The sequence below is a fragment of the Protopterus annectens genome, chromosome 7.part0 (assembly GCF_019279795.1).
Source record: "Protopterus annectens isolate FY-2018-M chromosome 7.part0, PAN1.0, whole genome shotgun sequence".
Taxonomy (NCBI): Eukaryota; Metazoa; Chordata; order Ceratodontiformes; family Protopteridae; genus Protopterus; species Protopterus annectens.
In genome coordinates, this window is record NC_056739.1 from 1,479,627,187 (window position 1) to 1,479,641,984 (window position 14,798).

Below are 14,798 nucleotides of genomic sequence, written 5' to 3' on the forward strand. Positions count from 1 at the left end.
TTTTGAAAATCTACTTAACAGCAGCATAATAATCTGTGTTAAAATTTTGTGTTCCAAACATATACTTTACTATAACTCATTTAATTCATCTGATTGACAAGCATAAATAATCTTATAACTTTATTCTGGAAGAAATGTCATGTGATATATTTTAAAGCAGTAGGTTAGCATGATTGTAAAATCTGGTTACTAAAATGTGTTTGCTGTGCATTATTTTGTATAAAGCAGACAGATTTATTCTAGGGACAGCAAGTAGGATAGTGCTCAACAAAGACACAACTCAGTGAGATCAGATATATATATATATGTGTGTGTGTGTGTGTGTGTGTGTGTGTGTGTGTGTGTGTGTGTGTGTGTGTGTGTGTGTGTATGTATGTGTATGTGTGAGTGTGATGGCTTTTTTTTTTTATATAAAAATGCAAGTGTTTCTGAGAATCTGCATAACTATCCAATATGATTTATAATAATTTCTATGAATACAATATTTTACTCTATTGACAAAATGAATGTTTGCCACAAGTTTTAATAAGTTTCCCGCCAAAATGTTAAGGGAGACAATCTGGGATGTGGGCTGTCTCATGCACAGTGTCCATGAACTACTTCAAAAGCTTCAACTCACAGAATTCTCACAGAGAAACTGAAAGCAGTTAGTATAACCTCTGACCTAGTTATCATACTGACACACCACAGATTCAGGAAAAATACTCTATTCATAAAATGTCAGTTATAATGAGTTTAAATGATGTAGTTCTTGTAGTAAGTAAATGTCTTATTTTAGAAGGCATAGAAAATGAAACATTTATTTAAATGTTTTTGAAAATCTACTTAACAGCAGCATAATAATCTGTGTTAAAAACTTCTGTTCCAAACATATACTTTATTATAATTCATTTAATCCATCTGATTGACAAGCATAAACAATTTTATAATTCTATTCTGGAAGAAATTTCATGTGATATATTTTAAAGCAGTAGGTTAGCATGATTGTAAAATCTGGTTACTAAAATGTGTTTGCTGTGCATTATTTTCTATAAAGCAGACATATTTATTCTAGGGACAGCAAGTAGGATAGTGCTCAACAAGGACATAACTCAGTGAGATCATATATATATATATATATATATATATATATATATATATATATATATATATGTGTGTGTGTGTGTGTGTGTGTGTGTGTATGTGTGTATGTATGTATGTGTGTGTGTGTCTGTGTGTATGTGTGTGATGGCTTTTTTTTTTAATAATGCAAGTGTTTCTGAGAATTTGCATAACTATGCAATATGATTTATAATAATTTTTATGAATACAATATTTTACTCTATTGACAATAATGAGTTTAAGTAAATGCTCATATACAAACAATTCAAGATTTTTTTTTTGGAAGCTGTTAATAGTATTCACATGACAGAAAATAGATGCATCTTAATATATGTAATGTCTGAATCATATTAGCCAAAGTTTTTGATTTAAATGAATGTTAGAACCTAATTTTCTCTCCTCTTGATTTCTAACTTCAAGATTATTGGAATGCTATTTGAATACAAGTGTTATATATTACATAGATCTATATAGTAGTATGAACAGTTTAAAAAAAAGTTTATTTTAGTTTATATGATGCTGTTTTACCAAATGTGTAGTTTTGTCTTGATAGATAATTGAATTGAAAACTGTTAACCTCAGTTAAATATAACTAGTATTAAATTGATAAGGTGGTAGCTGAGGTACTGCTGCTTAGGGTAGGGGGTTAACTTGAGTAGTAAATACTACTCTAAGTTGGAGTTTTCAACTCCAGGCTGGATGCAAGGTTTAATCCTTACATTATTTTCACTTGTTCATTGTTATATGTATATAGTTTTGACATCCACAATATATTTTGTATACTCATTGTCACTACAAACAAAATTGAATCCTATACAAAATCCCATAAGAGATTTAATAAATACAGCTATATTTAAAGGTACACCTAAAAGAGGAGATGTAACATTATTTATCTTGTTATTTGTTATTTCGATCATAAGATTCTTGAGTTTTAAAAATGCCGAATGACATCTTTAAAAGGAATTTCTTTAAACATTAATGGATTGAATAATCCATGTAAAAGGGCAAGCCTAATAAGATACATTAATTTACACAAGGCCAATCTAGTCTTCCTGCAAGAAACCCATCTCTTGAAAAAAGATATTGATAAACTAGCCACTAATAAGTATACAGTATTGGTTAGTTCAGAGCACACTCAGAAAAAGAGGAGTGGCTATTTTATGGAATAAAAGTATGCCCATTCCTAAAACCATTAAGTCTTTTCAGGATGACAAAGGAATGTTTTGTATGGTTACAATACAAATTAATGGGAAGACTTACACTTTAATTAATGTATATTGGATACCTGGAATTGGTATTAATACAGTGAAACATCATATTGATAAGATCATATCATTCTCTATAGGGGATATTATTTTAGCTGGTGATTTTAATTGTATACTACATGAAAGTGATACTACCACTATAAGGAAAAGAAGAATTACATCTAATGCAAAACATTTAAATGATTTTGCTAATTCTTATCATTTGAATGATATTAATAATCAGATAGATTCAAAATCATTACCATACACCTTTTTTCTAACAGATACAAAACTTATTCAAAAATAGATAGGGTCTTTATTTCTAACCAGATGGTAACAGATTTAATTAATTTCAAAATCATTTCATGTCCTATATCTGATCATAACTCAATTGTTTTTGAATTCATGATAAAAATACTCATAATGTTCAGATCAAAAGGATACCAGCATACTTAACTCAGCTAAAAGACTATAAAGAATATATACTTTCAGAAGTACAACATTTTCTAGACATAAATAATACTCCTGAAGTCTCCATTGTCTATGTTTGGGATGCCTTAAAATCATATCTATATGGACAAAGTATCAGATGGTATAATAATAAAAGGAAATCTTGGGATAAGGAATTGTTAGATATTCAAAGTAAATTAGACTCTTATAAACATAATAATAAAGAAAATATTATGGACAAGAAAGTTATTGAAGAAATAAACAAACTAAATGAGAAATACAAAGAAATTTTAACTCATAAAGTTAAAATAACTTTAGAAAATACAAGTTTTTGTCTTATTCAATAAGCCCCAAATACTTACATAGACTTAAAAATAAAACAAAAGATTGAATAAACAAAACCATATCAAAGAAATCTTTTCTCTAAGGAAAAGAAGAATGTTTCTAGTATACCAGAAATACTGGATGAATTTAGAAATCACTTTCACAAGATTAACCATAACAACATTAACATGGAACCTAAAGATAAAATAAAGGAGTTTATAACCACAAACATGAATAAAAAGCTTAATAAACAACAGATTAAACTATTGGACAAGAGTATTTCATATACAGAAGTTATTACACAAATAAATAAGCTTAAATCAAACAAAGCACCGGGTAATGATGGTATTATACCAGAGATATATAAAATCCTTTCTAAAACTACATATTCATTAATACATAAGGTTTTTATTTTGGCCCAAACTGAGTTAATAACCCCCCCCATCTTGGCAATATACATTTATTTCACCAATTTTAAAACCTAATAAAGATCCAACTAGATGTTCTTCATATCGACCCATCTCATTACTTAATGTTGATTATAAAATGTTTATGAGTATTTTTGCTGATAGATTGAAGACAATCATCCCGGCATTATAGATATAGATCAGACGGGCTTCATTGTAAATAGAAATACTTTTGATAATATAAGAAGAACTTTAATTGATTTTGCAAATAGGAAAAAGAAAGATTTAACACTTATTAGTCTTGATATAGGTTCAGCATTTGATTCAATAAGTTGGGACTATCTGTTTACCTTACTGAAATGCACAAACTTCTCTGATGCATTTGTAAATTTAATTGAGCATTTATACAAAGGAACGCTGGCTTATATTAAGGTAGGAACATATGTTTCACAAAAAATACCCATTATTAAAGGTACAAAGCAAGGATGTCCACTTTCTCCACTATTATTCACTTTAGTAATGGAGCCTTGGGCTAATTTGATTAGAAACAGTACTGACATAGAGGGTTTTGAAATAGACGAAAATACAACATCAAAAATTCAACTTTTTGCAGATGATGTTCTAATTACATCAGCAGGATCTAATTCTTCTATACAGTCTTTATTTGATAAAATGATGAATTTTAAAAGTATTTCTGGTTTAATATTCAATGAAGAAAAAACTAAAATACTACCTATATATACACGAAAAAATATTCTCATTAGTGATTTTACTAAATATGTACCCATTTCAGGTCAGATAACTTATTTAGGTATAATACTATCTAAATATATTAAATCTATTATATATAATAACTATAATACCTGTTTTCTTAATATACAAAATCTTTTTAATACCTGGAATAATATGTTTTTTACTATGGAGGAGAGACTTACAATTATTAAAATGATAATATTCCCCAAGATTTTATACTTAATACAATCAATAATACTTTCACCTACAAAAATAATTATCAAGAAACTGAATACACTAATGTTAAATTTCTTATGGGCACCTAATAGACCTAGGATTGCATTAAAGAAACATACTAATAGCTGGTCTCAAGTGGGTATTTCTTTTCCAGACTTTAATTTATATATTATCTCTTCTATTATAAAAGTTATTACTTTATTAATAGATCAGTCATATATCAAAATGGAAAGATTATTGGGAGCTAATTAGTATGCACTTCATGAAAATCTCCTTAACACATAAAAATATGATTGTAAATAACTCCATGTTGTGGTTGCTAAAGGAATTTTGTACTTCACCTATTACACCTAAACATATGGTTTGTTACCCATTAAATATTATTATTAGTTATCGTAACTTTATATTCATGCACCCTAAGTATAGGGAATGGAATTTTATTGTATTCCTATAATGTATACTCAGGGTATGCTTATGTCATCTACTTCTGAAGGAGCTCATTTAGCTATAGATAATGATCTAAAGTACTGGTATCAGCTGATATCTGATAATAAAGTTAAAAATCTAGATTTCTTAAAACAAGAATTTGATCTAAGAGAAACTTGCTGGTTAGAGGTTCAGATCTTTAGACAACATCTCATTGATAGAATAGATCTAATGTCTATAACAGTTAAAGAATCTATTCCAAAACTGATTGATTACTTGATATTAAATTTACAGCATAAAGTTTCTGATAAAGGTAAACTTTCATATATACATAAAATTATCAGACAAGAAACTTTTTACAGTGTAGATTCATACTGGAATTATTTCACCTCTATTAATGGGGACCCACCAACTCAACAAGATAAACAATATATATTGGAATCTGCTTATAGAACTACATCTTCCATTGTCTGGAGACTTTATACATGGAAATTTTTACATAGATCTTTTTATACACCTTTGATGATGAATAAAATAAATAATAAAGATAATCTATGTAAGACATGTAATGTAGAAATTAATGCTGACTGGGCTCATATGTTTTATGACTGTATGAAGTTGAAAGAACACTAGAAGTCAATTAATGAATTTTTGCAGGCTCTTTTTACAGATAATTTCATTATTTCTAAGTCTCTTATATTATTCAACACACCTGTACCTCAATGTGTTAAAAAGTTTAAGCTTCCCTTGTTATGGTCTATCCTAGCAGTGGCCAGGAAAATAATAACTAGAAATTGGATTTCAGATACACCTCCTTCGTTCAATGAATTTAAAAATGTTATGAATATAATGTGCCATATGGAAATAAGCACAATTAGAATGAGAACAACTAGAAAAACATCATATTATAGTGTATGGGATAATTTACAAAATTTGTTAAAAAAATTCTAATTTCAATAGCACGGTATTTTAGTTTAATTAATTGATCTGATTGTAGTGGATGTCTTTGTAAATACTTTAGTTGTTTTGTTGAATATTATAATAATACCTATTTTTAATTACTTGTATAAAATTGTTATGATATTTCTCTTATATGTTAAAACAATAAACCTGTTTTGAAAAAAAAAAGAATTGCACAGAGATGATCTCAAATGGCAGAGGTAACTCTGAACCTAAGACATTGTTAATACATTCATAAACAAATTTAGTCCCAGGTTCACCTTCCTCCCAGTATTTTACCCATTATTCTAGATTCCCAGCCAGCCACTAAAATGATTTCTGACCAGATCCTATAAGCACTTTCAAAAGCCAGAGATATTGGTTTACCTACTACCCATCCTAGAACAGTTTTTCAACTAACCATTCATCAAAAATTTAATATTAAACACGGTGAACTGAAAAACATACAAAAACACACAAAAATATATTTTGTAGCAGGTCAAGCTCCCCTATCTCCATGTAAGGGACTCTGCACTTCACAGCCCCCTAAATTATTTATAACAACTCCACAGTTGCATCATAGTGGGGAAATGGGCAAAAACCATAGAAAAGTACTCAGCTGACTTGTGCAATACAATGCATTGCGATGCAGAACACAGGAATAAATTTTCAAACTAAGTTGCTCGGCCACTAATTCATCAGAACTTGTTACTTTACCAAAAATATCAGCTTTTGGTACCCTGGCAGTTTATCAGGTTGGCTCCTAGTTAATAAACATTGCCTTATTTAATCCCCACCTTAAACTATACAGATTTAGACTGTCCACTAAGTTCATATGTGAGACTGGGAGAACAGCCTTTGTGATGAACCTCCATAAGGGTGCCTGTACCACTGACCACAGGAATTGCAGACAAGTCAATCTTGCAAACATTATTTGTAAGGTCATGGAATATATTATGGCTTACATCATAAATAATAAGCTCAGTTATTTACAATCCCTTGATCCCTATCAATTTAGATTTGTGAAATGTAAGTCTTGTGGACTTTGAAAAAGTTAATGATGCCTTAGATAATCACCATTCTGTCCACACTACCTGACTAGATTTGAATGAAGCCTTTGACACTATTTCTCATTCTGCTGTTGTTGTTAAGCTCATCCATCTAAATTTTAACCCTTGCATAACCTGTTGGATAGTCAGTTAGCTTTCATGTAGAACTCTTATTGTAAGGGTTGCTGGTACGTTATCTTCTGAGAGACTCTTTGGCATATACTTTTTTTGATGTTCAAGATGGTGTCAAAGGTATTTGGCTAACCAAGTCTGCTGATGACTGCAAACTTGGTGGCATTATAAATTCTCCTGCTTACATCTGTATCCTATAGGATAGATTGAACCATAGCAGTACCTAGTATACTGACCACAGGCTCAAATGTACTGCAAAAAAAATAAATTGTAGTATTCTAGTTTTTGGGAAACAAAAACAGCTCTGTACCTACCACATACCGGACACCCTCCCAAGACTAATATTCATATTAGGGACTTGGGCACATTCGTTGGTAATGAATTCTCTTTTACCATTATGTACCAACCATAGTTTGGAAATCAGTAGAATAAGGTAGAATAAGGCAGAACGATTTTCTGAGACATAACCTTTAGATCTAAAAAAGTTATTATTTCTGTCTGTTATTCAGGCCTATAAAAGAATTCAATGCTCCTAGTGGCATCTTGTTCTCCAAACAACTCACCCAGCTAGAAAGACCACAGTATTTTAAGATCAAGAACATCTCAAGTGCAAGCTCCTTAGCTTGTATAGAAAACTGAAAGCCTTGTCAATTTATTGTTCCTCCTTCAGTCTTCAATGAGGTGACCTTTGTCCAGCCTTTTGGGCTATGAAAGATCCACCCCGTTTGATGTCTTACACCCACAAACAAATTGCTGGTGCTGCAAACTCCCACTCTTAGGATGTAAAGCTTCATTATAATATAAACAGCCTATTGGATTCTCAAGCTTTTGGATTCAAGAGGAATGGTGCCAGTACTGGTGCAATTGCTTGTCAAGCTTTGCCATTAACTGGTATAGCCAAAGAAGTGCTCAGTCCAACTGCATGCCTAAAATACTCAAATAAGGATCTAATATACAGCAGTTGCTATTGATTGACCAAAGCAGGTACAGACTTGAACTTATACCATAACTAGCTCATAGGGGTATACCTACCATCTTAGCACATGCAGCTATATATACATATATGAAAAAAAACTAAATGAAAACTCCAGCGAAGCTAGAACTTTCAAAGAGTGACCTCCCAAACCTCCTGTAACAGAGGCCCATGGGATATATGCAAATGACCCTTATGAACATCAGGTGTTTCAGCTATATGACGATTCTGATTGCCCATGATTTTTACATTTGAAGTCATTTTAAAGGACAATTTCAGGCCAATAAAGCCAAACCCCACTAGCTATGGATATGCATATTTCGGCCTTGTTATGACCTCTTCAGCATAGCATAAGCAGAGTGTTTGACTAAGCTTAAGAAACACGAGGTTGTTATACCTGGCTGATGTATATATGTGCTATATATATATATATATATATACACACACACACACACACACACACACACACACACACACACACACACACACACACAAGTTCATTTTATTTTAATGTTAGATTGCTTTTAACTCCTTGTCTTAAAAAAACTGTTCTCTGTAAAAAATGTATTTTATAGACTATATTTAATTCTATTTTAAAACTCTTGTGATAGCACAAAGTGGCATGCGGTTGTCAGGCTAGGACAAGTGGAACTTTAAGAGCTGTATGATTTTCTTTCAAATGTGTTAGTTCAAATAGTACAGTCTGAGACTGTTGTAAACCCAGCTTCACTCACTCTTGGATGTTTTATTACTAAATGGTGTTTTCTTCTTCTTTCTATTACAATATTTGCTTAGTCCTCTTAATGGAGGCTGGCATGCAGCATGTAATAAAGACTATGCAAGAAATGTGCACGAGTGCAAAGATGCCAGGGGAGTGTACTAAACTTGTTATAATCTGAGTATATTTTGTATGTAGAAGTATATTATTAAAGGAATGTCCTTAAGAAATCTGTTGAGAAATTAATTAGATCCTCAAAATTCAGAAGACTGCAGGTCAATCCATGTAATGTAGAAGATGTAGTTTCAGGAATGGGTGTTCAGAAGTTTGATTTATTCTGCTCTTTTTATGCATCTGACTGACGTGGCTTTGGTGCTGGAGTAGCATGGCAGTCTGTTCTGAAGTTTATTTTGAATCAATGAACTCATTTCCTTTGATTAACGTATCAATGTGTGTACCATTGTACATTATCTGAATGTGGTAATACTCATGGTAAGCTAGCCTGTGCCACTGGTGGAAAGGGAAAAGAAAGCTCCAACTATGGCCCAAGTGAACTGAGTTCAATTAGTAACTACAAGGAAGTACATGAGAGGAAAGATAACAGTGCCATCCTTAGGGGGAGGAAGACTTGGAGCCTGTCACACCATATACCTAGTACCCTCAGAGGAGGGATTAACAGTGATGATGCAATCTGGGGCAGCTGTGACACCCACCAAGTTGTTGGTGATGGTGGTAGCCTTTATGTAGGCATGCAGGAACAAGCACACATGATGGACGATATTGGGAGTGGGGTTAGATAAACCAAAATAGTTTTCATTGCCTGAATGCCAGTAGCAGAATAGTTCCCCATTATGATTGACTCTCTGGACAATTCTGTCCCTTGCAGATCTGTGGCATCCTCCATGTAGGGGCTCTCATCATTGCTAGAGAATAAATGAGTGCTATTTCAGTTGAAAGACACTTGAGGGGTAGCAGACAGAGGTGAGAAAAATGACCAGAAAAAAATATTCATGGTAAGCTAATGCTGAAATGAATATATGAATATAGGGGCTATGAGTACCTTGTGGTTAAGAACTGCTGTGGGAATATTATAGATTTGTTACATGTAGGAAGCCTTCCAGTCATTCTGCTATAACAAAACATATGATAGAGAGAACTGTTAGGATATTAAAACTAGTGTACGAGTTTTTCCCCCTTAGTAATGTTTTCAATCCAAAATAGAGATGGTGGTGAAGAAACTAGTATGGGAAATGGAAAACAAGAAAGATTAGAACCAAAAATGAATTCAGAACACAACATTATTATTTTCACTGGGTCTGGGTTTAAGGGTTTAAGCTGATTATTGCACCACACCATCATCTCCATCATCTTCATGAGCTGAAGAGAATAGTACAAGAGTTCTAAGATGCATTAGTGCTAGGAGGGCGACAAGTGCAAAGAATGCCATTATAAAGACATACAGCTGAATGAAAAGAATATTAGGAATGTTACTGTGAGTTCTTATAGTATTTGAAACTGCTTTTTGGGGAGTACAGGTTGTAAAGACTCTTATGAGAACAATTACTGTGTTGCATTATTTATCGATTAGCCTTGATAGCATCCCAATGATTCAGTATTTATGTTTTCTTTTTCTTGTATTCTCATTGTCTTTGTACTCCTTTTTTTTCAGCATGGTGCTGATGTGAACCTGAAGGACAACTGGGGTGTGACACCCATGTATTTGGCTGCCTGCAGTGGGCAGATAGAGTGCATACAACTCTTAGTGCAAGCTGAAGCAGAGATAACCATTAGAAACAAGGTAAGTTCTTATATGTGGTCTTCTTATAACAACAATCTATTTTAGTTTCTGTGTAGCACAACATCTTCAGTTACACACATTCTTCTGTCCTTCAGCAGATACCCCAGGACTGACTAAAGCTCATTGTAGCCAAGAGTGAGGTGATGCTAATATATGCCACAATCATCTGTTCCACTCCCCCATGCATTATATAGGTGAAACAGATTGCAGTCTGATACTTATGTGATGTAGCAATGTTTCCTGATGGTAGGGCGACACTTTAGAGCCAGGTTTCAGCCATCATTAAGATACCTTATTTTCCATCTTAAGAACATAGCCTGAATGAGTCACCAGATTTTATCCTCAGACTTAGTGATGTGAGCCACTGGTATCCCCTGATAAAGGACTGTTGCAACTCCCTTTCCCTTGGGCCTATGGGTGGGAACCTTACATTAATGCAGTGGATGCAGAGTTCAGCAGCATCCAATACCAGTTTTGTAGTATCTGCACTGACTGACAGTCACCTCTTCCCCATCATACCCTTCATATCGTGGGTCTCACTTATTTAAAGCAGCAGCTGGTGGTTTATGCACCAGCAGGGCACCTTAGATCATCAAGTAGGTTTCAGGGGCCATTTCTGTGGCATTTGGTTATGTTTGTTTTGTCTATGTTGCTAGGTTCTTTAATATCTGCCATCTTCTTGTTTTGTGCATGCAAATATGAGGTCTCCTTTAGGATGCTCCTGAAATACAATGTAATCTCTGGGACACCATCTCAGTTTTTATTTTAATAGTTTTTTATGTATGTATGTATGCATGCATGCATACCCGCATTTATTTGCTTGTTTATTCCTATCTATTGACTTTTAATACAGTTATTAATATTATCATTATTTTAATAGTAAAATGTTTAGAGCTTAGATATTTAAAGATGCAAAATAAGTACATAAATAGAATAAAGTAAGTAGGTCAATTTCTTCCCCACGCTCACCATTTATACAGCAACTCACTTACTCCCCAAATGCAAAATACACACCATGTGATTCTTCAGGTACTAAATTTCCACATGGTTTAGTAGCTGCTGTTTAAGCCTCCTCTGGGTTGCATGATTTTTCACATGCAGACTTCACTGAAGCACCACAGAAATTCAATACTGGTCTGGCTGCTGTGACTCTGATGGACAGAGCCAGTCAGTAAATCACCCTCTATAAATCAAATATAAATCAAAATTGTTGCACAGCTATCCTTTTAAGGGCCATTGTAGTCATTAGCCTAGTATACTAGTATACACCTATGAACCTATACATCTGGATATGGAAACATTTTCTACAGTTCTGTGCTGTGATTTCTGAACAGGTAGACATTATTGGAAACCCTCATATTTACTTAATAAACTTTTGTGACACTTTACCTTTAATTTTATCCTATACCAAATGTCAGTACAACTAATTCATAAAGTACTTCACTCATAAATACTGGATCCCTCTAAAATGTATTTGTTAATGACATTGAATTTCTGGTGCAACTTGCTAAATCTTTTTACATTAAATACCTCTGAAATTCCATGATTACTTGTACCTCTTAGAATGTAGGAAGTACAGTTAAACAATATGCTTTGTGGAATGTTACAGTGTAATTCCTAAAATTGTTTCCTTGTTTTAAAGCATATAGATGCAGTGAGGAGTGGTATCAGAGAACCTATGAGAATCCATGTCTTTCAAAGCAGAAGTCTCACTACTTTAAATAGTGTCAAAAACAACAGTAAATTGACAATGATCTCCAGGGCTCCCCAGCTTGGGAGAGAGAGAGAGAGAGAGATTTCTTTCTCTTCAGATATGTCAGTATTAGAGTTGATTACATTGGACAGCAGAGGATGTGAGGAGAGTGCAGTCACCACATATAGGGTGTGGGGGATTAACCACACGTGAAATTAAATGTTTGTGTTTTTTCCAGTATCTCTTTTTAATGAAACAGTACTTTGAAGAATTGTGTTTGGTGTGTTATGCATTTTTGTTGGAGTTCCAATTCTGGCCCATAATCACTGAAAGTATGTTTTAAAATCTTCTGTAGAAAAACTAAAGTTTCATTTTAGGGCCGGTTCCACACATCAGAGAGATGAAGCTCTGATTGTAACCCTAGTAACTAGGGTTGCCAACTTTACATGTCAAAAATTCTGGACATGTGCATGAAAGCAAAATGCAGGTAATTTTGGTATCCCTGTCCCCTGCCACGCAGCCATTGCATTGTCCCATTACTTGGCTATATCTCCATTTTTTCCCAGTTGTCATTAACACAGTTCAAACTCTCAGTGTGCATACTGTTTTCAGCTTTACTTCTACAATGATTACAGATATTTGGATTTAATTTAAACCTTTTATTTCAAATTTTATAGCATAAACACTAATAGACATTTGCTAAACAAAGAAATACATTCTCACTATGAAAAACAGACTTGGCATTAAAACTTCTCTGCTTTTGAAACTCACATTTACTGAAACAGCATTGAAACCCACATTCAAAGAAAATGTATCTGGCCAGTGCTGGATTAAGTTTAGCTTTGGGCTGTTTTCAAATCACAGGCCACATTATAGGACCATGCAAAAGTTCTTTGATTCACCCTCCTAATTGTATTAAATTATAATATATATAATAATTAAATTATATCCCTTGTATAATACAGCACCACTTGTTAGTACGTGTTTTAAGTTTATAGTTTTGAACATTTTTCCAGTAAACAATGAAACAAAATATATGAATCCATTATGACAAAAACTGCCCAATTCAGAACATTTCAACCACATAAGGCCACTCAAAGTTCTATCATTACAATCCACCAATATCAGCCAATATGCACAATCTCTGCAGTGCTGCGGTAGCGTTGTCACCTCACAGCAAGACGTTGTCGCTTTCGATTCTCAGCTAGAGCGTCTTCTGTGTGGAGGCATACATGAATGGGTGTGCTTTCGTTGAAGGTTGTGCGTCAGGGCTGGTAACTCAGTACGTAAAAATCCACTACCAAATATTAGCGGACCGGAGTTCCGCTGTAGCGACCCCTAACCGCGATAAGCCGAAAGACACAACATGCACAATCTCTGCAGAAGTACAAGTCATCTGAATAATTCCAAATTAAAGAGATCTGTAACTAATGAAAAGGTTGCTGTTATATTTCAGTGTTCTAGCTACAAATGAAGTGCCTGCTGCCCTTGAGGAATAAATTGCCTATATTACATTAAAAAATGATAAGCTGGTAATATTGCAATAGGTAATGGATGGCAAACTAAAAACAAGTTCATAGTTACAAGGCATCTCTTCCAAAGGAGGACATACTCAGCACTGCAGAACCCCATCCATTTAAAATACAATGCAGTATCAACAATCCATAATGCCATTTTTTTATACTTCTCGGCTTCTTTACCTGCTAAGATGTCTCACCTACCAATTCACACTAATCAACAGTGCTGGTATTTCATGCAAACATTTTAATTTATGTAAGTTCATCAGCAAATACCAAAAAAAATATTACAGACTTTCACTGTGATTCAGGGTTATATCTTTTTCATAAAAATACAATTAGTTTGCTGCTCAAAGCTCTCAACTGCTTGCATCCAGAATCAGGGACAAATCAAGAAATAATCAGGGACACTTTTTAAAATATTAATACTTATAATTTAAGATGCTGACAAAATAAGAGAATGTGAAATAATATGCATTCTCAAAAGTAAAAAAAGTCTGTAAATCTAATTATTGCCAAACGCCACGGTGGTGCAGCAGTAGCGTAGTTGCCTCACAGCAAGAGGTTCTCACGTTCGATTCTTGGCTGGAGCGCCTTTTGTGTGGATTCTGCATGCCCTCCCCGCGGTCGAGTGACATTCAAAAGACATGCGTGAATGGGCATGCCTTCGTTGAAGGTTGGGCGTCAGGCTGGCACCTTGGCACCATCAACATCTACTACCAATCATTAGCGGACCAGAGTTCCGCTGTGGCGACCCCTAACTGGGAAAAGCCGAAAGAAGAAAACAATTTAGTGAGATTTTCTATAGAAGCCTACACCAAATAATCATAAGGCATCAGGATTTCAAGCATAGTCATGCCTATCACAGTCAGTTTCCACTATTCCATGATGCCTTTCCAGGTTATAATGCACCAGTGAACTACATTATGGAAGCATAGTGTAAATGAATGTGATCCAGAATATACACTAAATGAGTGTAAAAGGAAGGAAAACTTATACCTATCACTAACCTGAGAGAGGTACTTCCTGCCTTTGGGTATTCACTCATAATAAGCCAT

General features: G+C 33.8%; 1 protein-coding gene across 1 annotated transcript in view; it reads left to right on the forward strand.

Moving 5' to 3' along the window:
* Positions 1-14,798, forward strand: part of LOC122807089 (serine/threonine-protein phosphatase 6 regulatory ankyrin repeat subunit B-like) — a 295,223-nt gene that overhangs the window by 226,673 nt on the left and 53,752 nt on the right. The window contains exon 4 of the mRNA XM_044078029.1: positions 10,402-10,530. Coding sequence (XP_043933964.1) covers positions 10,402-10,530 — 129 coding nt within the window. The remainder of the gene's footprint in view (positions 1-10,401; positions 10,531-14,798) is intronic.